This window comes from Scophthalmus maximus, chromosome 18, assembly GCF_022379125.1.
Source record: "Scophthalmus maximus strain ysfricsl-2021 chromosome 18, ASM2237912v1, whole genome shotgun sequence".
Taxonomy (NCBI): domain Eukaryota; kingdom Metazoa; phylum Chordata; class Actinopteri; order Pleuronectiformes; family Scophthalmidae; genus Scophthalmus; species Scophthalmus maximus.
This window is the reverse complement of record NC_061532.1, coordinates 11,691,172-11,718,816: the sequence shown is the minus strand read 5'-3', so window position 1 is coordinate 11,718,816 and position 27,645 is coordinate 11,691,172. Positions and strand designations below refer to the sequence as shown.

Sequence of the window (27,645 nt, the reverse complement as noted above, 5' to 3'; positions counted from 1 at the left end):
CAAACATATATTAAAAAGTTAAATAACAGATATTTATGACCGTAAAACATTTCTCAAAATGCAACGTGTAAAACTACACCTATAGACGACACCTTGATACGCTGAATGAGTCAGTCCCGCCCACTCATAATTGAGATAAATGAAAATCACAATGATTAAAAATATTAATTTTGTCATGTTGCATGCGCACACACTTGACCTGGAATCACCACTTGTTTGACACGAGACAGGAGACGGTGACATAGGAGATACCTGGTTGCCCGGTAACCCAATCAGACATCAGATTAGGGTTAGATCAATACACAATCAGACAAAAAAGGTAAATTTCGCAGATAAACAAGCCCATCTGTATGCAACACAAGGAAGCCCACAGGGGGAAAAAAACATTAGTGCGTCCGTTTTTTTAGTTTTTTTTTACTAAAAGCCTTTTGGCTGAGTGTCTCTATAAATTCCAGATCCCAGTAAGTACAGTTTCACAGTGTGTGTCTCTCAGCGGTGATGCATCCACAGAGCCAGTTAAACACAGGGGTTCGGCTCCGGCGCAGCGGAAGGCTTGTATTACTTTTCACCACCCCGCATTTACCCAGACAGTTATATGGGAGTTGGTGTTTGTGTGTGTGTTTCTGTTTCATCTGCAGACAAACTCGACCAACGCTGTTGATAAGGCACAGCTTGTATTTTTGGAAACAAAAACTGGTTTCACTGCAACCGCACACAGGTCGATGTAAAATGAATGAGGTAGATTAAGGCCTGGTTTGAAAGTCACAGTAACTATGGCTTAAATTAGAGTACACCCCTGGGGAAGTTATACAAGTCAAGGAAAGTATGCTGCACCTCTGCGTATGTATATATATATATGTGTGTGTGCGTACATGCGTGTGTGTTTACTGTAAATTCTATATTAAGTGCCCACAGAAGGTGTTGGAATCTCTGAAGGAGTGTATGGGCTTCTCCTCATTACATACATACACATGTATGTAAGAGTACTGCATTTGTATAGTACATATATAGTACAATCCACACAAAAATGCTGCACCTTTCCCACATACTTTGCAGAACTGTGCCTTTGCCAGTCAAGAGTTGGGAACTTACTTGTTTCCTACTCGACCAGAAAAACCAACACTGTTGTTTTCCTTTATATAAAATGCATAAATTATGGGTTAGACTACATTTGGTTGAAGAATTGTGCACCAAAGTGGGCAACCGAGTAAACTGCAATAGAGCACGACAACATGGCAGCATGCAAAATAACTAAACAAAAAAATGTGTTTTCTCTCTCTCCATTCAGCTGTCCCAGATGTTTTTGGGAACCTTCATAGTCTGATGTAACTTCATCAGTCAGTAAGTAAATAAAAGACAGCAGAAGATACTGTAAATGGTAAATTTTAAGAAGATCAAAACTTGAGGGGAGTGATTGCTTTGACAAATAATGTGTCATTCATTTTAACAGAAACAGACAAGATTCTCTACTTTCTGATTTCTCTGTGTTTATGTGGCTATGTAGTTTAAACCGCATGATTAGTGCATGTGGGATAGCAGAATGCTTACATATGTTGTGTGGTGTCCCAACTGGGTAAAGTAGTATTATTAAGTATTTGTGTGCAATACTGTTGTATGAATGTGTGTAGAACAACTCACTCTGCTATCAGAGTCCCGGTAGGGTCCATTGTCTAATCTCATAAAATGGCATCAATGATTCACTTAAACTGCCATAAACAATGGTGGGACGTTGGGAGGGGTGAGGTGAGGCTGGCCTTCAGAGCATCGTTGTTGGGTGTCACGCTTCTCAGCACAATGAAAGAAGGCATGAATGCACCATCTCTACAAATGAAGAGAGCGTCTCTTCTGTAACTCAACCCTGATCAAGCTGCAGTCAGGGAGGAGGGAGCTGACAGAGAGTAAAGGTGACTAATCCACATGACAATGGATAAGGAGCATGAGGACAAAGTGACTCACACAGTATAAAATGTCCCTCTATCAGGTTAGATGACAAGCAACTTCAGACCTCCAGAGGGTGGGGAGGAGCCGGGCCACGCTGTAATAACTTTTTCTGACCACAAGAGGGTGCCATCAGAATGACATCCCTCCGAGTAGGAGGAAAGTCTTGACTGCTCTGCTGGTCAGTGCAATCTTTGGTCATCGTAGAAAGACTAAATGGGCCGGAAAATGTGCCCCCCCGTGGGTCCGCATGTTTGTACATAACACTCCACTATCACACTACAGTCAATTAACAACACTCTGTGTGTGTGTGTGTGTGTGTGTGTGTGTGTGTGTGTGTGTGTGTGTGTGTGTGTGTGTGTATAAAGATATCAATCTTAAGTGAGGGATAACACTGCTATTTCAAACTTCCAAGGCCTAAATCTGGCCTCTGTGGAATAGCCCATTCGCGGACTCGAGGACACACACACACACACACACACACACACACACACACACACACACACACACACACACACACACACACACACACACACACACACACACACACACACACACACACACACACACACACACACACACACACACACACACACACACACACAGAGGTCTTTTTGAGTTCTTAAACAGAAACTAAGCCGCTCCAAACCCCTGGAGTCAACTCTTGACAAATCCCCTCATTCCTCTGGACACGTGTTACTTTATTCAAACACAAATTATTCCAGCAGTAAGCACTGCGTGTGTGTGTGTGTATAAATGCACTTAAAAGTGTATATGTGTGCATGCGTGTGTACTCAAAGAGTCATGTGTGAGTGCAGTTTGCCCACAGAGACAAAGAGAAAAGTGAAGCAGGTATTGACCTTTGACCTGTCACCCCCTGACCAATAACAGCAGCTGACTCCAGGATTAACTCTGGCTATGAGTCAGGCTGCGTGAGTGTGTGCACCACACCAGGGAATGCTGGGTTTTAACTCCTGTACACTTACTGAACAAATGCACCAAACACAAAGGACGAGGAAGCGCAGCCTGGGTGGGTGTCTGAACCACACCTGTGAAACACAGTCAGGAGTCCAGCATGAAACACCGTGAAATATGATGACACTTCATTTGTACAGTTTATATGCAAGTCCACCACTGTTACGGCGGTAGGTTTATGATGTGAGAGACTTTATTTCTGTTACACTCTCTGACCAAATTCACTGTACACAAGCAACAAAGTGAGTCTGTGGCTTGGAAAGAACAAAAGTTTGAGAAGGGAGTGGCACTGTAGCTTAGAAGATAAATGAACTCTGGTAATCTGAGCAGGGCATTCACACACTCTCCAACACAAACACGCACACACACAGGAGGCCTACATCCAGTGTTTGAGGGGGAGAAAGGGTGTGGTCGACCCTGTACATTCCTGATCAGTCGTGCCTGAGTGGTGGAGCCAGTGCAGCGGACCTGAGGCCAGATGTGGTTTGCATATGCCATGAACTTTTACGCAGAGAATGGCATCTATAAAATCATGTACAGATGGTGCATGTTTAGTGTAAGAAAAGGACTTAAATCTAAACTCTGAAACTTTCTTTTAGTCAACATTCTGCTATGACTTGTTGAAAATTGATTTTCTCCAGGACATCTTGAAATCTGAAACCTGGCACAAAATGAGTTAAATAGTTCTCCCTAAGTAAACAAACTAACTTTCTAAGTAAAAAGTAAACCATATGCGTACAGATGAGGAGAATCCACTGAGCAAATCAAATTTAACAATTAGTCAGGGTGGGTGCTCAACATTTCAACATTGTCGGGCAGCGTGTTTGTCATTGCAACAGTGTTTGAACTGGGCTTCCGCTATTCTGACATGTGGCTGAACCTGTTTTTAATCCCAGGGGTAGAGCTGCACTCGCTGGAGAAGGCATGTGTGCGAGCATGTGAGTGTCTTTTATTTCATATTATTGTTTACAACCATGATGGAGTGGTGACAGCAAGTTAGAGAAGCAGCTGTTTGAGGGGGAAGCAGCCGTCACGACAGAGGAATGTTCAGTTTTACTGTACAGGTATGTGCACTTATGCACACAGACACGCCCGCCATACTTCCCGCTTCAATACTAGACTCAAGATTTCACCTCCTGTTGTTTTTCCAGCACATCTGTGTGTAGTGCGGTGAAACTGCTTCTTCCAGATGTTGCATGTATTTTACCAAATCATTTATGCTTTAAGATGTATTTAATTGTCATAATTTAAGCATCTTTTAATTATCTAATACCGCTTATGGTTTGAGGGTCATTGGGGCGGCAAAGGGTCAATCGCGGCAGTCCATCGCAGGCGGGCATTCTAAAACACTTAGCCTGAAAAACGCTTAACGACACTTAATGTGCTAAAAGCGTCGATCAATGATCACCAAGTTTCTCACAGACACGTCGTCTTGTCATAAACACATGTCAAAAAAATCAAAACCGAAATCATATGATTCATCACTTAATGTGCCCCAATGAAAAAAAGAAAAGCTTAATGTGAGATAAGGAAGTCCATGCAAACATAAATGAGGCACATAGAGCAGCACTCATCCCGTTAGCTATAAAAATACCCATATAGTGTAAACCCCATTGGATAATGGACCCTCCTCTTACTTCTAACACTATTGCTCTTTGCAGTCCTTATGGCCTTATACAGTCCAAAAATAACAGTGGAACCTGAAAGAATCACATTTATTATTGTTTTTCCTTAAGTTCTTGGACTAGACTCAATCTGTCCAGTGTTTTCTTGCCTCGGGCCAAAAGCCGGCAAAGGCTGTTGTCTCACTGAAATTAGTAATTTGATCCTTAAAGAAGATAAGAGTATGAATTTTTCTTCTTTGCTACAACAACAACCTTTGAGAAAGACACATAAACCCTCCTCGGTCATGGATCACGGTGGTTTTGGATTCATTTCGAACTAAAATGAAGCTGAACTCCCCAAAGAGACCTGCGGAATCTAAGGGGGGAGGATTGGACAGTTAGACGGAGGCAAAGACAAAGTTCAGGTCATGTGCTGACAGCCAATCTGGCAACCCACCAGGAGTCCAATCTGGCAACACGCCCATCCAACCCCCACTGGGGCCTTCATACTACAGGTGCTACCGTCCTCTGCTGAAGACCCTGTGTGTGTGTGTGTGTGTGTGTGTGTGTGTGTGTGTGTGTGTGCGTGTGTGTGCGCGCGAGAGAGTGTGTGTGTGTGTGAGAGAGAGAGACAGGGACAAAGAAAAAAGTTGGGTGTACGGTGGAAGGCATGCTAAAGGATGAAAGTACCGTAAAGGTGTTTTTTTAATCAGCGTGTTTACAACCTATTGAGGTGTGAGTGTTATACGCCATGTGTTTACATATAAAGCTTTTTAACAACCGCAGAAGTGGAACAGAGTGAGAGGGAAACTCTAATAAAAGCCAGGATGTGTGAAATAACAGTAGCAGCAGCCTGCAGCCTGGCAGAGCAGCCGTTGGTGTGTGTGGGGGTGTGTGTGTGTGTGTGTGTGTGTGTGTTTGTGTGCGTTTGTGTGTGTGGCCCTCACCCATAATTCGTGTGTGTGTGTGTGTGTGTTTGTGTGTGTACACTCTGCACCTCTTCCAGAAACACACAGTGTTGACATTAACACTGATTTAACAGGGAGGAGGGATAAAAAGAAGACATAAAAGTAGAAAGTGATAGAGTGCAGAAGTGAGATTCTAGAATGAGGGAAGGTAAGGCCGACAGAGAGAGAGACAAAAGGGCAAGCAGTGAGAGAGTGAGAGAGAGAGAGAGAGAGAGATCAAGAATAAAAGAGAAAAAGACAGAAAGAGTGAGACGGGGAGTAAATTATGCTGATTAAGCAGACGGCAGGCCAACCGTTACCGTGACAATAGGGGCTGACTTTGGCTCTGGCATTTTGCCCTCTACAGCTGTGAGCTGTCTGACACACACACACACACACACACACACACCGACACACACACACACACACACACACACACACACACACACACACACACACACACACACACACACACACACACACACACACACACACACACACACACACACACACACACACACACAGGCAAATTGTTGGTTATTCCGAGCTCATCCCTCTTATCCAGACTCGCAGCAGTACATCAACCAAGCAAAAAACTCCTTTAAAATGCTGGACTGAAACCAGCTTTATTTTACCAACACACACACGCACACACACAGTTTCCTGTCTGCAACCTCTCTCCGCGCCTCTGGCTTACTTTCCTCACTCCTGATCCAAGAGCAGCTCCCACAGCGAGCTATCCCGTTAGTGAAGGATTTAGGAGAAGAATCCAGATCAGCCGTTACTGGCCAGACCAGCTGGCAGCCCCGACCTCCAGCCGTTACACGCTGGTGTGTGTGACGGCACATTACAGACAAACCATGAGTGTAATGGGGAGCACGCACACACACACACACACACACGCACTCACACAATACATCAACTTAAAATAGAGTGTCTGTGGGGAACCCATCAACACCGAATAATACAAACAGAAAGGGAGTTGGTATTTGCTCTACTATGATTAACCATGTAATGTGACAAGACGGTCAAAACACCCACGTAATACACACACACACACACACCAATCAGAAATAGACTTCCCCAAAGATATTCCTCCCACAAGCTGTCAAAAGTTACAGAGCACAGTTCCATCTGGACACCCTCCATTTCTCTCCCTCTTTCCTCCCCCCCATCTGTCTTCCTCCATCTCTCCACATCCCTTTGTCTCATCTCCCTCTCTGTCGCTCTCAGGCACGTTTTTCCGTCTTTGCTTGTCCGTCTCAAATCTCACGGACACATCCCGGAAATCACAGTTTCAATACTGCTCTCCCGTCTCTCTCCCCCTTCTCAGGGACGTCCCTCCTCCTCGCCTTACAGCGCCATCTCTCTTTAACTCACACACAGCCTTGCTTTGTGTCTCTGCGTTGAGGGAGTGGAACACACACTCTCAGCCCACCTCGGACTCGAAACCAAAGGGCCACTAGCTGTGTCAAAATCCACACCTCACAGCCATTATATTATCAACTCACGCATGGATTAGCTGCTTGGCCAAAGGCGAATATTGTTGTTGCTTTTTTTAACAAAAGAGAAAGTGTGAAATGCATCCGCATACAGGTCAGGTATTGTGTATTTTTCATTGTATCTCATGTTCCAGCAGTCCCCTCTCCTCCTCAACCTCCTCCAGGGCCTCTAACTGGGCTTAAATCGGGTTATGTTTCTGCGGCACATGGGAAGGGAACCTCTGTTAGAGCTGTAATTATATTTGTTTATGTGTAACCTTTGTAATTATCAGTTTTGGAACGAGGCGTTAGACGGCGCTCTCCACCAGCATCACAAAAACACAAAACGATCTTTACGAAGAAAGATGCACTTTAGTTACCAATGTATTGGAGTACAGATCCAAAAATAAGCCAAAAATATGTGACTGTCCAAATGTCCATGAACTGTTGCTGTAAATGCTTCACAGATTAAACGTGACGGCAATGTAAAGAGACTATAATCTCATGTAAAACCCACCACGCTGAGGTTGAAGTTCAGCCTCTGCTGAAAGGCTGGGAAAACCCTTCAGTTAAGTCGGAGCTACATGTGACAGACACGCTGGTGACGGCAAAACACAGTCTGGAGAGCAGAGGACGAACCGTGAGTCCAATGTAGGAGCCAGAGAGAAATAAATGTGTCTACTGGCAACACATGGCAATAGCAGCAGCATTCGATGCCAAAACCCTCAAAGCTGCTGATAAAAATTGTATTTAGAAAATGATTCAAAGGAAAGAAGTGTTTATATTCTTCAGAAAATTGTGGGGGAATATCTTTTCCAAACGGGCGTCCACTATTAGAGGAGTCAGACAACTGGTGTTTTTAACAACTCTTGTATAATAGCGTACAGGACACAGTGGCGGCCACAGTCATAAAGTCAGCAGACCATACTCTAACACTGACGCACATATTTAAGAGAAGGGTACAGCCTTGTTTGGTCAATAGTGTAAATATAGTTATCTGTGTGTGCCACACACACACACACACTGTCACTGTGTTTCTAGGGGCAACCTCTCCGCCTCCAACTCGTCTAGACAAAACAGTCCCTCCATCATTAAAGCACCGGGTGATAGATGCAGATTTCCCCCGATGAAAGGCAGTTGACTCAAAACTGGCTTTGCTTCAAAGTCAAATATTTACATGGATTAATTACTTTTCTTTTGATAGAACAAAGTGCTTCAATTCAGCTTACATGGATTTCAAGCACAGGGGTTTAAGTTGAAAACTCTGAAAAACTTTTGCTTTAGTTACCTTTTATTGAGTGATGTCACATGGAAAAATATGTATGTATACATGAAAATAAAAAAATTTAAAAACAATGTTATGTGCATCTTGTGACAATCACTATTCATCAGCAGTATTTTAAACAAAACTGAACAACAGTTGTGGGATTTTTTTATGTTGTCAGTGCACTTTTAATCAAATCTGACAAAAGTAAATCCACAAAGACCTGTTAGCCTGTTATTAAACAGATAAATACAAGAGCTTCAGGGTTAAACTGTAATAATAATAATAATAATAACCTTGAAAGTGTCTTACTCTTAAACGTCTTGCCAATTTAATCATAAATCCAGTATATAATGTCATAGAGAAGTACTTTGAATGCAAGCTTTTAAAGGGTTAAAGATTTATTGATTTCGACTTTGTGAAAAAGTTATTACTAAAGTTGTAACGAAAGGAGAGAGAGCAGAGGAGAACGTCTTCTTGCCCAATGGCTCATATAATGAGTTGAGAATGGGAGAGTTAATAACCTGTAGAGACCCTGATGGGTCGCGGTGTAGCCGAAAGCATCACAGCACACGCGCGCGCACACACACACACACACGCGCTTAACCTCATTTCAAAAGGAAGGAAGCCCAGGAGACTCAATATAGTCTGAAAAAGACCTAGGCCTAAACATCCACATTTGAACTCTCACACACGCGCGCACGCACACACACACGCGCACACACACGCGCACACACACGCACGCACGCACACACACACACACACGCACGCTCCCAATCATTTCTATTCTAAAAAAATTACGTTCTCTTCCAGGTGGCTTCTTAACAAATAACATAAATATCCTCAAAACCAGTTCAGCTGTTCCATAATTTGAAATTATTGCTCATTGGTCAGATTTATAGATATTTTCCCACTTCTCAGCCCGAGCCAGACTGCCAACTTTAAATGGAGCTGATCTGGCCTGTGGTGAATCAATTGAAACTCGAGACGGTGTGTAATTCATCTTCGGACGATTGGAAATTAATTCAGTCTTAACACGATGTCAGCACAGATGTTTTAACAGAAACCACACACTTGTGAATTTCAGTCCCCACTTTCCAATTCTAGAAGCCATACTTTCCACAGATTTAAAAGCATTTCATGCTTTTACGGACAGGAAATACACCGAGTTTTTAAGACTTTGACCAACGAACAATGTGACATTGTACATAATGTAAAGATCCTTTCAGATCCCCAAGCGGACATTCCCCTTCGTACCCGAAACATTTCTACTCCTGTTAAAATAATGTAAATCGCTCGTCAATCTTGGAATCTAAGTGTCCAGTGGTCGGACGACTCAGCTGTAGCTACAGGCTGCTGACGGGACAGGAAGGACCAGTGTAAAGAGAAGCGATATGGGTCATATTGGTGTGAGAGCAGGCCGGCGCACAACAGTGAGGGAACACTCCGCGGCTGAACTGAAGGAGCTGGAGTTGCTGTGGTTGGTTACGAGAGACGCTCGGACTGTGTACCGCTGTGGATTCATCTGTGTGTGTGACTTATGCAGAGAGGAAAACAGAACGGCGCCTGAAGGCTCTGCATGGCATTGACAAAACACTGAGGTTAATGATCTCACACACACACACCAGGCACTATTTCACTCTCTGTTCCCATGTCAAAGAGGACACGCCTTAGGCCATTTCCTCTACCTGAGAAACACACTTACACACACACACACACACAACGATTTAACTACTCCAAACACACAACTAAGGCTACATCCACACGACTACATACACATGGATGTGGCCATAGTTTCCCTCATTTGACCACATTCCTAAAGGCACATCTTTAAGCTCCCAGGGCATCACCATGAATCAAATCTTTAAATCATGTGCGCTTGGCATCATTTAAGCTTTACATCCTGCTTAAGCAGCTGATTTGTCAGTAACTAGGGAATGTAAATTGCAGTAGAGACAAAAAAAGCAGGCTTTCTAGTATTACAATAACACCTGGACCGCCCAACAAAAAGAGAGAGCGCTGTGCTGTGCTTTGTTGAATTGGAAAAGGTCACAGTGAGTCAAATAATTGCACTTACCTGTTGAGTTGCAGAGGGCGTGTCATATAGGGGTCGGATGGAAGTTGGGTGGAGGTTACAGACCAGACCAAAGCCATGTGGAGAGAAGAGAAGAGCGACGTTCAATCAGATGAGATGATTTTTCCCAAAGAGCAGGAAGTACATTCAAACTTGATAGGGAACAGATGTGTCATCGACAACTAGGAAGCTCATCCCTTTTTAAACACACAATGACAGGTGTGTGTTTTCTGATGCAGGTCACTATGTTTTCATGTTGGAAGAACTCAAAATCAAAGTGTCTTATACATAGACGGATTTCCTGACCACGGTGGCACGACAGCAACAGCCCTCTGCTCTTTTCGGGAGCTGAGCATTTGTGATGTTTGTATCACAGGTTGCGTAATAGTAAAACCCTCTGAGGGAAAATCAAGATCATAATATGCAAAAGTGCCCACAGGAGAGTTTCTGTTCAACGTGGCATCAAATGAGAGCCACATTAGAACTGGTTTGATAAGGAGCTTGGATACATGAGAAAACACGAATGATGTAAGCTTAACGAGAGATGTCATGATACTGCAAATTAAAGATGTTACAACGGACTTAAACAGCCTGTGATTAACGTCTCAGGGGAAAGAGGAAATGTTTGTTTACTGACAGTGAAACGCAAGATGTTAATATTCCGGGGGGGCGGTTGATTCTAAGTGAGTGTTTGTGTGGCTGTTTCATCCTGCTTTAAAAATCTTTTAAAAAACACTTTTCAAGAGGTAACGTCCAGTAACAGTGGTAGAGCATCCAGAGTGAAGAGTATGACGACAAAGCAGCTCAACTCTGATCAAACAAGACTGAGGAGGACAGATTGACAAACAAGAACAAGAAGTACAATAGGTGCTGAGCGACTTTGAGAAGAAACATGGCTACTATTGCAAGTGGCAATTATTTTTCCAGACCCTCCGCCAACTATGCATCTTTCGAAAATCTCATTTCAGATTTACACCCATAAAAACACATCATGTTTCAAATCTAGTTGTTCAGTACAAGCTTTTTTTAAATATAAATAAAAATGTACGAAGCTCCAGCACAATCTCCTCACACTTCTCTGTTCATCAGCGGAAACACAGCGAACTGAGCTGGAAATCAGATATTGGAGGAGGGTGAGGGAAGGAGATGCAGGGAAGGAAGGTTCGAAAAGGATTTTGAAATTCATTGATATAGAAAATTTAAACGATGTGTGATCAAATTAAACCTCACTGTGGGAAATGAGAAGGGTAATAAATAAATAGAAACAAAGGATGTAGGTTCAAATAGAAAAACGTAAGAGTGTGTGAGAGAGAGAGAAATGTGTTGATGAAGACTACTGCAGCCCTGCTAATGAGCAAAATCACACGTACGTGTGTGTGTGTGTGTGTGTGTGTGTGTGTGTGTGTGTGTGTGTGTGTGTGTGTGTGTGTGTGTGTTCTGCCGACAACAATTATGTTTTTCTTTCTGCAAAAACCCAAATAGTTGACTCAACGTGTCCTTCAGGTTATAGTCAGCGTGAAGGAAACACACACCCCATCTACTTAATGTATTCTACACACTTAAAAGCAGAATATTACCACACAAAAAAACTGACATGCTGGTTTATTTTTATCTAGTTTATTTTCTAATCTGATCAAATCCAATACAAAAGCTCTGCGATAAATCAGACTTCACGTTTTTTAAGCCAACACAATTTAACACCACCCCAAACCACAGAATTGAATCAACACCTCTCTGAGCTTTACAGCAATGATTTGGATGAACTGAATAAAAAGGCACAGCATCTGATTTTTAAAATAATGACAGTAATTCATAATTACATTTAAATCCATCTTGCTTAAACTCACAAAACTCTCCAAGCTCCACATGGGTTGAACTTGTTTCTACAGGAGGCAGGTGTAGTGTGTCATAGATGAAACCAAAGATGAAATCCCTTATTAATAATGCAATCATTCAGGTGGAATTATTTAATCAGTGGATTATATGTATGCTACTATAATAATACTAAACAGTGAATATCAAGTATTATGTATATGAGAGACATTACCTGCAGTGACCACTCCATCAATCTCTACATCAGCTTCCATTCACGCTCTTGCTCACTGTTCAACACAGTCTCAGAGTCCAGGCTCCTGCAGCACTTCACCATGAAATCCCAGCAAACCAACAACCTGAACAAAGCAAGCCGACAGCCTACACTGCACTGTTTGCGCCAGTTTTGTCTCACTATCTCCTCCCTCCTCTCCTTTTCCAATTCACACTGTTCACACGTTTATCTTTTTTTTTAGCTCTCTCCTTCTTGTGTTGTTTTTTCCCACCAAAATCACTCACACCTTTGTAGATGTAATTGTTTTTAACCGTTAAACTCTGCCAGGACAGTTGGGGCACTAAAGTTGTTTACGTGTGGGTGTGCACAAATAATTTGCCCAGACACGCACGAGGAAACACAGACATGTCTACCTTCGTAGGGGTTCCTCCTCTGCTTCCGGCTCCAAATCCTAATCGCTCTGACAGGCATGATGATGTTGCATCACAACACCGATATAAACCATGGTCCAAAGTTTGGTCCAAACACAACGCCAAACACACCATGGAACCCCTAACATCAGTTAAAAGACTACACACACTGACACACACACTGACACTCACACGCCTACTCACACTCAACCTCTGCACTGCCTCACTGCACGCGTGCAGAGCCCACACACACGTTGGCCAATCAAAAACCTGTCACAAAGGAAGACGGGTGTGAGTGAAGAGGGAGTGGTGCATTCAAGGGGCCCCTGACCAGTGACCCCCCCCCCCCCCCCCCCTCCCCATCCCAAACCCTGAGGTTGCTACGGTGAGGCGGTCGCTATCTGCCAGAGGCTTCCGTTGCCAGGGCGATGCAGCATGGCTCGTACCCTCTTCCAACGGGTCGTCGGGCCCCTTTCATTTATCAAAGTGTGGGTCATCGGCGCATACATGGGCGAGCACACACTCACACACACTTCTGAAATAGGTTCTTTGTGGGACTAAGCTGCTGAGCAATCGAGCCTAAAGAATTTCCAGGTTTAATTTGACGTGAGCCAGTTTGGTCGGCCTGCACTGGGCTCTTATTTCCATACAGGTGCTAAAAAGTTGCACGAAGAACAATGGATTTTGTGCAAACGTTAAAGGTCCACAGAGCTTTGAATCCTGTGTCTCGTACACATTTTTCATGTTTTTAGGTAGGTATTCATGGAGGCATTTGCAGCTCCAATGCTGTCCTCTTCCACCTCCTCAACAAGACGCCCAATGCAGCTCGCTTCACTTCAGGTGTCCTATCATCCTTTCACCATCATCCGTCTGTGCCTTTTGGCACTTTTAGTCACTTTCAACTTTCTTCTGTCCTCCAATTTATCTTTCTCTCCATCATTTCCTCTCCAGTACTCAAGCAGACAAAAGAGGTCCCTCCATCATGTGATTATTAGAGGGCTTTCACAACCACTAACACTCTTTCCACTAAAGCAGGCCAGGACGTCCAGTTGGATTAATGAGTTTAAAAGTTTATTAGATGCCAAAACAGGGCTCAGTGATTCAGTTTTTTGTCACACAACACTACAGCATTTTGTACTACAGCACTGCTCCTGCACACATCCCCATTTCTAATAACAATTGCTGCATTTTTTCATACAGAGCGAGTCTGTCCAAAACACCACCTTACTCTCTGAAATAAATCAACCCTGACTGATGTTTACAGCCAGTGAAAAAAAGTTAATTATGTGTGTGAACGAATTGTTCATTGTTTGCCTTAATCATAACTTGCAAAGCATCCGGAAACATTCTGACAATCCCTTTTCCGCAGACCAGTTGATCACTACTGCTCTACTTTTCCCAGTGCGGCAGGAAACGGCGGCGAGAGACGCGTCGCATCCTGAGACTGGTGACGCTGTCCAGGACGAGTGAACAATCCGAGGGAGGTGACACAGCGGTCTGATTAAGAGCAATTTTTCCCTCTGAGGTATGTGCATGGTCAAGGGTCTAGGTTGCGGAGAGGATGGCGACCGGGACAGGAAATGGAACAGGATGCAGATGACAGCGCCATCTCCTACAGGATGCTGGAAAATGCATGTCTGACATAGGGGTTGGTTCATGGTTAATGATCTGAAGATTGGACACAACCTGTTTGAACAGGGCTTCATTCGTGCATGGTTACGAATCTTCAAATCTTCGTATATTTCACTACCGCTCACTTCCTCCACAACTCCTTTTTTCTAGGGCCATTCATCTTAAAATCCTTTTCTCACAACATCGTCACAGCTCTTTCTGTCTGCCAGAATGTCAACAATCTGCTTTGTGTAGAAAATCTGGAGAGTGGTTGCCACAACTGAGTGTTCACAAAGCAGACATACATAAACATTTCCACTAAGTCAGGATTCGCCCCTTCTCTCCAACCTCCATGCATTTCCTCTCCGCCTTCCTCTCTTCACTTCCCCATGCCCCTTTATTCAACCCTACCTAAAAGAATGCCTGCTGAGGAAAAGAAAAATAGAACAAACACAAACCTAAAGAGAAGAAATTAAGCAAATGAGGCAAGATCACAATAAAATTCTGTGCAGGCCAACTTCTGTTATGGATGTGTTTTGAGTATGAAAAAGTACACATACTCAAAAGCACAGAGTGAATCTTTGCCGCTGTGGTTGAATGGGTTTGGTCTCAACTGACACGCGGGAGTGAAAACACTGCCACATGGGCTGCCTTGCATTTCAACTCCCTGCCTTCACACTGAGGGTGTGTGTGTGTGTGTGTGTGTGTGTGTGTGTGTGTGTGTGTGTGTGTGTGTGTGTGTGTGTGTGTTTGAGTGGCCAGACCTTTTCTCACACTCCCTGCAGCATTTGTTGCCAAATTCACACTCATTAGCAGCATGAGAGAAGTCGACAAGGCCTTCACTCAAACGCACACAAAAACAGCTGGAAATACAGACGCACACACACACACACACACACACACACACACACGCACACACACACACACAGATCAGTGTAGAGGGAAACAGACACACAGAGGACAGGCTCTGCTCTCTGGCACCGGTCAAACCGCAGAACAAAATAATTAAGATGTTTGACAAGAGATGCGAAACATTTGATCACTTCAACGCTAAAAAATGCAGACTTCGAATAAAAGCAATTTGATTTGATTTTTTTGACACTACTTCAAAGGGGGAGTTGCTGCACTACGAAGCAGAGGCTTGCGTGTGCAAACTTGCACCTGTGTGCCTGGACAGTATCAGAGGGGGGCTGCAGCGGGGAGAGGACAGCGAGAGAGCACTATCAGTAAACATATCACCACCACACGGTAGCAGGGCACGCTGACCACTGTGTGTCTGTGTCATCTCCCAGGGGTTCAGCAGCTCTTGTCAAATATTACCACACATGCGAGTCTGGGAAAATGCACACAACAGGGCGCAATGACGGTTTGTGTGCTTGTGTGTCCATGAGTGAAGTCAACATTCAACTTATATAACTGCGTATTTACGATAGTCATAAGTGCCTCACATTCCACTTTAAACATCAGTAGTCGTAGTACTACGGAGCAATGTCTTCATGAACTGTCCTCATTCCTGCTTTTCAAACCGCGCGAGGTGGCAGAAATGTTGCAACGCACCAACAAAAGCACTGTAGAAGTCTGAGAACTTTACAATACGCAATTTATACGATTTTTAAAAAACATCGGCTCTGCAAAGGCTTTAATGAGAAAATGCATTCAAAACTTTAGAATACATAAATATAATTTTAATTGTTCTAATTGTTTCAAAGTTGAGACCAAACTGCATCACTTCCTGTTACAAAGGGGATGTCGCTCTCTCAGCTCCCACCACTCGACGCGATGCAGAGACAAATACACACACGCATGCACTTGGAGGATACGATCCTTGGACAGAAAATCACATGTAATATTCATATCAACATACGCGTGTGTATGTGTCCCTGTATGTACAAAACAGAGAATGCAAAGTTTGGAAATCTAACACATCACCGGTTACAACAATTCTAATTCTACATTCATCTTTCTTACGATGGGGTATTGAAACTTGACCTTATTCCATTTGCAGTGTCCCAGTGACCCAGAAGGAAAACCCCAGTTTCAGAGAGCAAAACTGGTGCATGTGGGACTTATGGTGTTACTACGGCTCAAGCTGCCTGGATGGTTTGCGAAGAGTGGCTGGTAGACGTGAGCTCACACAATGGTCTTCTGTGTGAGACTGGTTGATGGGGAGGAGAGATTGAACGAGAAGGGGGGGAAGCTGAACTTGGCAGGGCAACACCTACATGTAAAAGGGTTGGACTGGTACTTGTCCAACATAACTCCGAATACATAAGTGAACTATGATTTAAAATTTGCCAAAGTCAAGTCATTTTCATTTTATAGACTGTATTTGTAACACATTTAGAAGTTCTGTGATCAATTCCAGCAACCAACCAATTGTATTACATCAGTCTTTTGTGGGAGGGGACAAAAAAAAAAACGCCTTTCAGAAGGAATCGGGGGTGAGACCTTTAATTGCTTAACCGCACGTGGCAGAACTCAAGTACACCCAAAGATGCTCCACCCCAGACTTCTGCAGAGAACTGGAGACTATTGGGAAACTACTGGGGTTGAACTCAAACCACAAACAGTACGAACCCCAACTTGTGCAAGTTTAGGGCAGAAACAAAGGGATGAGGCAAAGGAGGAGGAGTGCAACAGGAGAACTGCTCAGGCCTCATGTGTCACCTCCCTGCTCCTGAAATTGCCTCCCCTCCCATCCCTGCCCCAGACCACAGCAACCACTTGAAAGGCCCACTGGGTTGGGTTCCCATATGGTGAGGAGACAGTAGGGTGTGCGTGTGTGTCTCTGTTATGTGTGTCTGCGTGTGTGTGTGTGCGTGTGCGTGTGTCTCTCTCTGTTATGTGTGTTTATATGGCTTAGTTAGTTAAGGGGGCTCCCTCCGACCTATAGTGCCCCCGACCTTAGGAAGCCACGGGGACAGCTGTTTTCCTGAAGAGTCTCTCACTTACTTTCCAACACACACACACACACACACACACACACACACACACACACACACACACACACACACACACACACACACACACACACACACACACACACACACACACACACACACACACACACACACACACACACACACACACACACACACACACACACACACACACACACACACACTCCTTCCTGCCCAATTAGGACACCCAGTTATGTTGTTAGTGGCTGTTAACCATAAACTCCCATCTCCTTTCTTCCCTCGCTCCCTTCATCCTGCCCCTTCCCCTCCTGACCTCCTCACTTTTCTTTTTTCTGACTCATCTCCCCATTTTCTTCACCTGCATACTCATTTGGAACGTCCCGTCCATGGATACATTATGCTAAGCTATTCGACATGTACAGACTTTTTCCGGGGCTGTGTAGTAACACTGTCTTACTTGGGGAATATATTAAAGTAACATTCATCTAAATAAATGATGTGCGGTCATCCAAAATGCAGATAATTACAACCAAGTTTTAGCTCTGTTATGTGGCTGAAAGTGTGTTTAGTTCGTGTTAATTCCGTTTGTTTAAACTTAAAAATGTCTCTCTTTCTCCGCTGCTTATCTTCCTCGTTATATTATCCAGCTTTCTCAAACTCTTTTTTTTTTAATCCTCTCCCACCTTCTCAGCTCCTCCACCTTATCCTCTCATTTCCGATCCCTTCCTTTCTTGATTCCCTCTCTTTCTATTGAGCCACTGAGTTGTGACTGTTGAAAAATGGTGAACGTGCTGGGAGGGCTCAAGTCTGGCCAAGAATGTGTGTGTGTGTGTGTGTGCGTGTGCGTGCGTGTGTGTGCGTGTGTGTGCGTGTGCGTGCGTGTGCGTGTGTGTGCGCGCTCGTGCGTGCAACTTTGCCGGTCTGCCAGAGGGAATTAGCCTCAGTTTTCTTCACTCTCTCTCTGTTGTGTATAGTCCTGTCTGACTCCTCAGCCTCAATGGCTCACATTGCGCCAAAAAATACTTTGGGGGAAAAAAAGGCAGAAAGAAAAGAGAAGGAGGAGGGGAGGAGGAGGAGGAAATAGAGAAGTGGGGGTAAAGCGAGGAGGAAGAGAGGGAAGCGATGGAGGAGATGCAGTGAGCTTTTTGGCTGAGGTTTGGACTAAGACTCAAAGAAGGAAAGTCAACAAAAGGCAAGGAGGCAAAAATGACCAGGAAACTGTCCTCTCCACATTCTGCGACACCTGGTAAAGAAACCGTGTCAGGCGTTTGCATTCACCATTCAAATTGGCTTACATACACTGGTTTGACCGCCTGTAACTATTCAGTGTATAAAGCTGGTCCACGGATTTTTGTTGGACGAAGTTGACGTTCATGTATAAGACAAGGTATTTTATCTTCAGAGGATTTTGGCCTGAAGCTGTGCTATCCACCTGTTCCCAGGGCGTCTTAGGGATTTCATTACACTTGATGGACACTTCCCACATCCCGGCCCTGTCTTCTCCTGTGTTTTGGTGGGTTTAGATGTTTGGGGTTCAACAGCACTTTATTAATCCAGTAACAAATCCGCTTATCAACTCCAAATCCTTTCAAATCCCTCAACGTAATTAGGTGCAACTTTCTGCATTTTAAAATTTACCTAAGTGATAAATAACCAAAACTGTAAGATCTGTAATTACCTGTCTCGGCTGAGAAGACAGAAAAGACATGCTACAGGTTTGAGTGGCACACTAATGTTCATAACCTGCAGCTACAACCTGAGATAAGAAATACAATTATTTTGACTGATCTATGTGCACCAAATAAAGGAGCTCCTAAAAATGATCATATAAAATATAAATATGATAAGGGTCACAATTTAACTGGAAGACTCTCAAAATTGAGGAGGGGATTTCCAAAGTACAGTGATTTTCTCTGCCATACAAAGCTAACCAACAGATTTTGCAGAAACAAAATGCTCAGAACAGAAATACTCAGATAGGATTGTATATATTCCGCCGATTTTGGCAAAAGTTTGCGTTTGTTCACAAGTGTCCTCTGGCTTTCACATTAATTCTTGTTCAGCTGAATTGAAAAACTAACAACCATAACGTTACTTGTATGAGAAGCAATCAGAGAGACGAGAGGTAAAAAATAAAGATAGAAAGAGCGAAGGAAGAGATAACATGAAAGACAAAATGGAAAAATGGGCAAGAAGATAGCTGGATGCAGCACAAAGACCAGACTCATTCATAAATGATTGATAAAAGAGAAAGATTGATGTATTTCTCTTTTCCTCCCTGCCCTAGGGGATCTGACATTTCCATCCAGACCACTCATCATTGCCTGCATCTCCCCCCACAACAAAGACAGTCAATCCCATCCCACACTTCCAGGGTCTCGGGGGGGCTCAGAGGACCTCTGCTCCCACAAGGCCGGGAGCCCTTACCGCGCTTGTTGACCTGCCTCGCTACCCCCTTCTTCTTTTCCAAGGACCTGTGGGCTTCCAGATAAAGTTTTTTCAACCTTCCCAGGAGGATGGGGGTGGGGTGAGGTGAGGCCCTGACAGTCAGAGACGCAGCTGAGGGGGCGTATTAATCGTGATTCTAGACAGTGGAGGCACATTGTTGGAGTTGAGGGCTCTTAATTTGGGGGGGGGGGGCCTTTTCTTTTATGTGATGCTTCCTTGTTGGCTACCATGGGCCTCATTGAGGTTAACAGATCAAACGAACAAGGAATGTGTGTGTGTGTGTGTGTGTGTGTGTGTGTGTGTGTGTGTGTGTGTGTGTGTGTGTGTGTGTGTGTGTGTGTGTGTGTGTGTGTGTGTGTGTGTGTGTGCGCCTCTATGTCTGTAAAAATGAAGCTAGTTCTGAAGTGCCTGAAGCCTGTATTCTCTGGAATCTCCAGCAGAGGGCGACTCACTGGTAGCAAAAAGAGTCCTTTTCTCTAATAGTCTGCGAGAAAATGACCCTACATCTCACTTGATGTATGACGTCAGTTAAAAAAAAATTTTGTGGAGTTGATGGCTTCAATGTTTTCACCATAACAACCACAACTCTATAAACATATAGTGAAAACAGTGCAACCTGAGACCCCCTAAGCCAGAACACAAAATATCTATCGCTCTGAGGTAGGAACCGGATCCAAACTGGAGCGAAACTGTCGTTAGCCCAGATGAGGCCACTGACAGATGAACAACAAAAGTTACTTGATACACTGGTATCGTGAGACTGCGTCATATCTGTCAGCTGGGACCCGTGGTTCCTTTCAGCAGTATAATCAATGTCCTGGACAACAATAGAAATGGATTTTATCTTGCAACTGACAGATTACAACATTTATAAATCTACACGCAAAAGGGGTTGCATGGAAATATGCCTAAAGATGTAAAACATCCCATATTCTGTATTCCAATGATGTAATTTTAGCCATATGTATGTGTGGACCCCTGAACAGGGATTTCGGGGATTACAAACATGACAAAAGTTACTATGTTCATTTCAGGGCTGGAACAAGTTGTAGCAGTCTATAATCAATCAGTCAATCAGGACAACATTACGCATAAACTATATTGATAATTGACTCATTGTTTAACTCGTTTCTTTAAGCGAGATGTACCTTGTTCCAGTTTCTCAACTTTGACAATTTGCTATTCAACTTTGAACGATGTGAAAGAATTAAATCGTACAATGGTAAAAAATTATTAAACTTTAGGAGTAGTTCCCGGATGATTATAGTTGAAGTTAAAACCACCAGGCAGCGAAAACCTTTTATGATAAAAACACCTGGGGGTTGGGAACACACCTAATCAAACAGCTATAATCGTAATAGCCAGCATTGTTCACTCAAACACACACACACACACACACACACACACACACACACACACACACACACACACACACACACACACACACACACACACACACACACACACACACACACACACACACACTAATGTCTCCTTACACAGAGAGAGAGAAGGTCAAAAACACAGCTGAGTCAATATACCAGGACAAGCTCTCAGTTGCCTCAAGTGCAGACACAGATTTGTGATCCAAAGGTCTAATTTTGACCATTCAAATCCCAACTCTTTCACTCCATCAACAACAGTGGCTCAAATACCTTTGGGCAAGGCAACTTTGGACCAATGGAGTCACATTATTCTTGGGAATGTTTTGGGATAGGTTTACATTTATAATCTGACTCACGAGCACAAACCTCAGCGTCAGGGACTGAAGAAAACGCAGGCCGCCAACAACAACAGCAGCTATTAGCAGTTTAAAGTCAATTAAACGTGAACAGCACTCACTCACAACATTTCACTGTTAGTGCATTAAAATGAGTCATCTTATCCTACAAAACAAGTTCAAATAACCTGTAATTCCTGGTTTCCATAATCACCAAGTCTCCAGACCCTTGTGATTTAAAAAGCCAACAGGTAAGGCACAAGTACAGACAAACACACAGGTTGTTTCCCCATCATACATTGTCTGTTCAGCTTCACATTCTCCTGCAGCCTCCATGATGGCGCAGTAACAGGAATGGGCGTGCAGACTCCAGCTGGGCTTAAGGAGATTAACCATTCTGTAGCCGTATGAAATAATATTCCTCATAATCCCCATCACTGACTCTGAAAATCCCCTCTCACTGTGTGGCATGAGAAGGCCTTGCAAAATGTGCTCTTTTGTTCTTTTGAACACACACACACACCACACACACACCACACACACACACACACACACACACACACACACACACACACACACACACACACACACACACACACACACACACACACACACACACACACACACACACACACACACACACACACACACACACACACACACACACACACACACACACACACACACACACAAGATCTGTATTCTAAACGTCCAGCTGTTTTGTGCAGATGTATGCGTGCGTGTATGTGCATGCGTGCGTGTGTACTGGACATTTACAACATTAGTACATGAGTTGGCACACAAATAAGGGTGGGACAAATAAATAGTCTCTTGCAATTAGTTACAAATACACCAGCATTGCAACATCATTAATGTTACCTAATGTCCTACTTAAAATTTTCTGTACTTTATAGCTGTTCTGCTTTATGGAGTTTAGTTTATTTCAAGCAACATAAATACATAAAATGTAAAAGTGTTTGTGGGATGTGGGAGAAACCAGTATGGGCTTATATAAAAAGATATACAGAAGATAAAAATACATAACATACAGACACCTCTATATAATACTACGTGGAAGAACAGGTTGCTTGTTTTTCAGCTTTTTTATTTTTCTCCTTCAGTGTCAAGGATAGTTAAGCTTAGAAGTTTACCTAGTAAAGTCCCTGTCAGGACCTCAATTTATTTCAACAATATCATATACCAAGATGCCTTGTAATTACGTCAACAAACATGTCAGAAATATTTATCCATAGTTTTACAATACAATGAGATTGTCTATTTTCAAATTGCTCTATTGTTTCTAGGACGAATTACTGTAGTTATTTATGCAAGTTATACCAAATACAATTTTTTTTAATCATTCTTTATCTAAAAATCTCTATAGGTTCTAAATCAATAGATTATCTTCCTGCTAATGTGGACTCACTGCTGGTGCAACTAGCTCTTCAACTTCTTTTTTCCTTGAGGCCATTCCCATGTTAAATAGACTGCATCACAATTATAACTCCAATATACCTCTGCAGCACTGTTTTTTGCGCGTCTTTATACATGTGCTTTCTGCACGGTGCCAAGGCAGGCAGCAGTTGTTAGGGATTAAACAACAGGTGGTTTGGATCTCTCTTTATTCTGCTCTCACCCGACTACTGCTAAGAGAAGGGGAGAGTAGGGGAAAGGAGAGAAGAGAGGAAGAGGGAAGTTGGAGGGTCAAAGGGTTGAAGTGAGACCGTCTTGGACTTTTATTTCTAAGTCATTCATAGGGTTGTAGATGAAACAAGGACAACGTGCAGCAAATGTGGATGAGAGAGAGACAGAACTAGCGGTAAAAACATCAGTAAAAGACAAGGGAAGAAAGACAAAGACATGTCATATGGCTGTCATAAGACCATACACACACACACACACACACACACCTGTTTTTCTCATACACATCCCCTGAGGTTTGGTGTGGGGGGACCAACATGGCAGCAGATCTCAGGCCAACGCTACTTCACTACACTGAAAAAGAAAATTGCTTACCAACTTAAAAAAACATTACTGGAATTGGTAACACACAAATTAATTAAGTTTGTTCAACTTACAGTGATCAATTGTCCTAACTCGTCAATTTTCGGTTGAACAAATCAGTTAAAGTAATGTTTTTTTAGGTCGGTAAGAAATATTCCTTTTTTCAGTGTACAACAGACACAGACGGGAACAGGCCCTGGGGGGTAATTGCACACATGTACGTGCACATATACACAAAAACATGCACACAATGAGGTCTCTGTGGATGAGGCAGACAGCGAGAGCTGCTACAGAGCAAGATTCAGTAGTCAAGTGGGATTCCACTGTGCAGTATGTCATACTTCACAGTAACTGAAACTTTCTCCGACGAACACACACACATGCACACACACACATCCACACACCACGTAGCGCTCTGGGCAGACCGGATGAGACGGATGATGAACCAAGAATCTGCTTCAGGTAAGGGAGGGAGAGACAAAAGCATCACTTGGCTTATTTTTCTTTTGACTGACAATATATATATTTTTTTTTTTTTTTAAATAGCACTGTAAATAAATCACCTAAATGATTCAGTGAGCGTGTGTGTTTGTTGCAATCAAAAAAATGAGGTGTATTTCTTCATATTGTGTCCAGCTGCAGGCTCAGACGTCCAAACCAAACACATACCCCCGAGTGGGAGGGGACCGGGACAATTAACAATAACTCATTGAGACTACATTTAGGTTAGATTTTTCGTGAATTAAAAAAAAAAAAGTTTTACGGAACTAAAGTGAATCCAATCGGACAAAAGAGAGAGCGAGAGAAAGACAGTGAGGGGAAGAGAGGGAGGAAACACTGTACTAAAACAACATAGCAGACAGAAGCAGAGACAGGGGGAGAGGACAATCAGTCTTTTATTTTTAGTCCTGCACATCTTAAATTACTCAACAGGAGATAGGAAGACAGACACGGAGACAGACCGGCTGGTCTGAAGAATGAGTAGGTTGTTAATATTGAGCTAAAAATGTTTTCGAAAAAACCTTTCAGAAAGAACTGGATTTTTTAGGTTGCTACAATGCAGCTTCAGAAATATTCAGTAGCTAGATTTGACAAATAGGAATTATAAATATGCGACTGCCTTTCACCAGAAAATGAAAAAGTAGGTTTTCACAGGACAAATATACCAAAGGTGTGCCAACTCCTTCAGTTATAACGAGCAGATTCTCCATAAGATCAGTCCATCCATTTTGTGGGATATTTGTCATGAGTAGTTCATAATTTAATTTGATAATCATGAATCTAAATATCACAACAATAATAGGTAGAATTTTTTTTTTTTTTTAAAAACAGGCTCCAACCTGTGGAGACGTTTACAATTTCCAGGCAAAGCTAAAACAACCGAAACCACATACTGTAAACTGTTTGTGTGCATGCGTATTGTATGTGTGCGCATGGAAGTTATGCAGGTCAACATGTTGACAATGGGCTCGTTGGCCGTTGGTAACCCAACAGATTGTGTTGTCCTTCTCTCAAACAAATACATGCAGGGCAGGGTGGTGGCCCGCGACAGGAAATAAAGCTTTTTGACACAAACAAGTCGCCTGCCAGATGGATTTCAAACTCTCCTTCTTATTTTGACCCTTATTGTTAATTAAAGTTGATCTTCTTCCATACCCTGCTGCAAGTACAGACTTTTACAAGCCTTGTTGAAGTTTCACCAGCATTAGGATGGTTCTGGTGGTAAATTCTCACCCTAGAGTGAGTCTGCTTGGGGCAATAATAAACACAACTCACCCCCAGCATTGACATAATTCCCTGCATCACACCCCTACTGTACTAACATTAACATTGCTGACGGTTGAAACCAATGTACTACTGACTGAAATCTAGGACTTCTTGTAGAACTGGGGAAACAGAGCTGCCTAAATCCCAACTAAATTAACCTACTTTCCATTTGCTGTACAGTTTAGACATCGATTTTTAAAGGAATCTATTGCTAGACTGCCAATATCACAAGCAACCAAAGATGAGATCAATCTGCCGGAGAGAATTTAGAAAAAAACCCTATGCTAGAATAATCAAATTCCATGATATCCCACAAATGTTACACATTAAGCCTGTGAGCCCGAGACAAAACCGCAATCTCCCTCTTGTTAATAAACTTGTTTATTTAGCTGAAGCTGCAGAAATTCAAATAGCCTGAGGTCACGAATGTTTACTAGACTTAAAATATGCCTGAAAAGAGCCAGATGAACAGCTGCTTCGAAGGAATGAGCTGCCAATCCGAATATAGCCCAAACTCCCAACTCCCAAACTTCCAATTACAAGTTTTAAAGTGCAAATGTTCAGCTACATCCCAGCTTTAAATTTTCAGATCCCCAGGTCGCTGTGGTCTTTACTCTCCAGGTCTGCGGTAATATTTCCAGAGTGAGTTGCTGCTTGCTGGGATTACACCCGCTACGTTTCTACAGCTTGAATGGGAAGCGTGAGGAATGGCAGCAGGACGGACCTTCAGTGAAACTGTGTGCATGTGTAAGTTTCCGTGTGTGTGCCATGGTTAAGTGGCACAATTGACAGATGCCGCAGAAAATCCCTGTTTATTTTTCCTGAGGCGGCCATGGAGTCAGAGTGTATGCTTATGTCTGTGTATGTTGTAGGTTGTGTGTTGTGTTGTGTGTGTGTGTGTGTGTGTGTGTTTCCAGGCCTGGAGTGCTGCAAAGTGCAGATGGAAGATAACAATAGACGTGCATGTTCCTGTAAGATGAGCTCCCACCTGCTGCAGGATGTCATTGTGTGATGTATGGATGTGCTTGCCTTGATTGTCTCCCTTCCTACTGTACACATCACTGACAGACCTACAACTCTAACAGGATGTTCACTTTGTATTCAATCGATTGACATTTTGGACTAAGCGGAGGTTGTTATATATATATTCAAAGAAGAGTTACTGTAACAGTTTATTATGGCACAGTAACTGGGTGATGGTCTGATTTAGACAGCCTTCTCTGACAAAGATGTTGCTGTGTTAACAACCAGTCAGATTTGAACCAGATCATCACCTGCCAAACATTAGCTTGCATTATCATATAAGTAAATGCAAAAAAAAATTAAATACACTAAATTGAACATGTTTCTGTAAAATTGCAATAAGGCCAAACTAGTACAACCTATATCACCATACCAAGAGTAAATGTAACACCAGGCCTTCATTTCTTTTGGCACTGTGTGTGTAAATTTCAATGGATTTAAACTGATATATATATATGTATGTATATTACTTATATTTGGCAGAGTACTCTCTCTTTGTTACACTACACTGCTCCTGTATCTACTGTACATGCAGTCGTAGACATCTGGCCTATACTGAGCCCTCCTGACTTCACGTAAGCTCACGTTCCTCCAAACATTAATAAAATTTGACTTGGAAATCAGGCCACGGAACCATGACTGAGTATTAGAGTAATTCAAATATACTGATTAAATGAAACTGCAAACAGAAGGGCGTGAAATGTAGCTAGATATGCTACTACAATATGCTCCTAGATCCGTAAATATATGGTCTGTCTATTCCTGCTGACTATAACGAATATTGAACACATTGAAAAAAGAGAATGTGATTTAAACAATAGCACAGACAGAGGAAAGTAAAAAGGTAGAAAGAGAGACATAGTACAGGGAGATGTACTGTATAGAGCAAAACAAAAAGATTAGAAGGGAGACACCACGCACGAGAAAAATGGAGAGCGAGCGGGACCCTCGTCTTTGTTGTCGCCGTGGCAGTACATGGACTGACATCAAAGTGTAGAGGATGGACAGAGATGACAGAGCAAAGGTCTGGAAGCCATATGAAACAACAGGAAGGGAGAAAGGGAGAGAGATATAGGAAAGGGGGTAAGAGAGAGGGGAGAGAGGAAGAGGCTTTAAAACATCGGAAGAAGGGAGAGAAAGCTGAGGAAAATAGGGAGAGTCTGACAATGGAATATGCTGAAACATCCTCTCTCTCTCTCTCTCTCTCTCTCTCTCTCTGAAAATGTTTTGTCACATGTTGTATGAGAGCAGAGGTTACATAGGACTTTCTTTTCCATCGTTTTGACAGAGGCTCTTAAAAATCTTGTCATAATCATTCAATTTCCATTGTTTAATGATAAAGCCTATTTAATAACGTCTAATCTTCAAAAACTACTTGATCACAATCACATTCAGTTTACAGAACAAACTC

At 42.9% G+C, this 27,645-nt stretch overlaps 1 protein-coding gene across 6 annotated transcripts in view; it reads right to left on the bottom strand.

Annotated features, from left to right (window-relative positions):
• The window catches only part of nhsl1b (NHS-like 1b), a 93,814-nt gene that overhangs the window by 58,206 nt on the left and 7,963 nt on the right, over positions 1-27,645 (bottom strand). Inside the window, exon 1 of one of the 6 annotated variants that reach the window (XM_047328675.1) lies at positions 12,331-12,385. The exons of the other annotated variants lie outside the window; for them this stretch is intronic. Coding sequence (XP_047184631.1) covers positions 12,331-12,370 — 40 coding nt within the window. The 5' untranslated portion in view covers positions 12,371-12,385. Of the gene's footprint in view, positions 1-12,330; positions 12,386-27,645 lie in introns of those variants that run through there. 6 annotated transcript variants of the gene reach the window in all.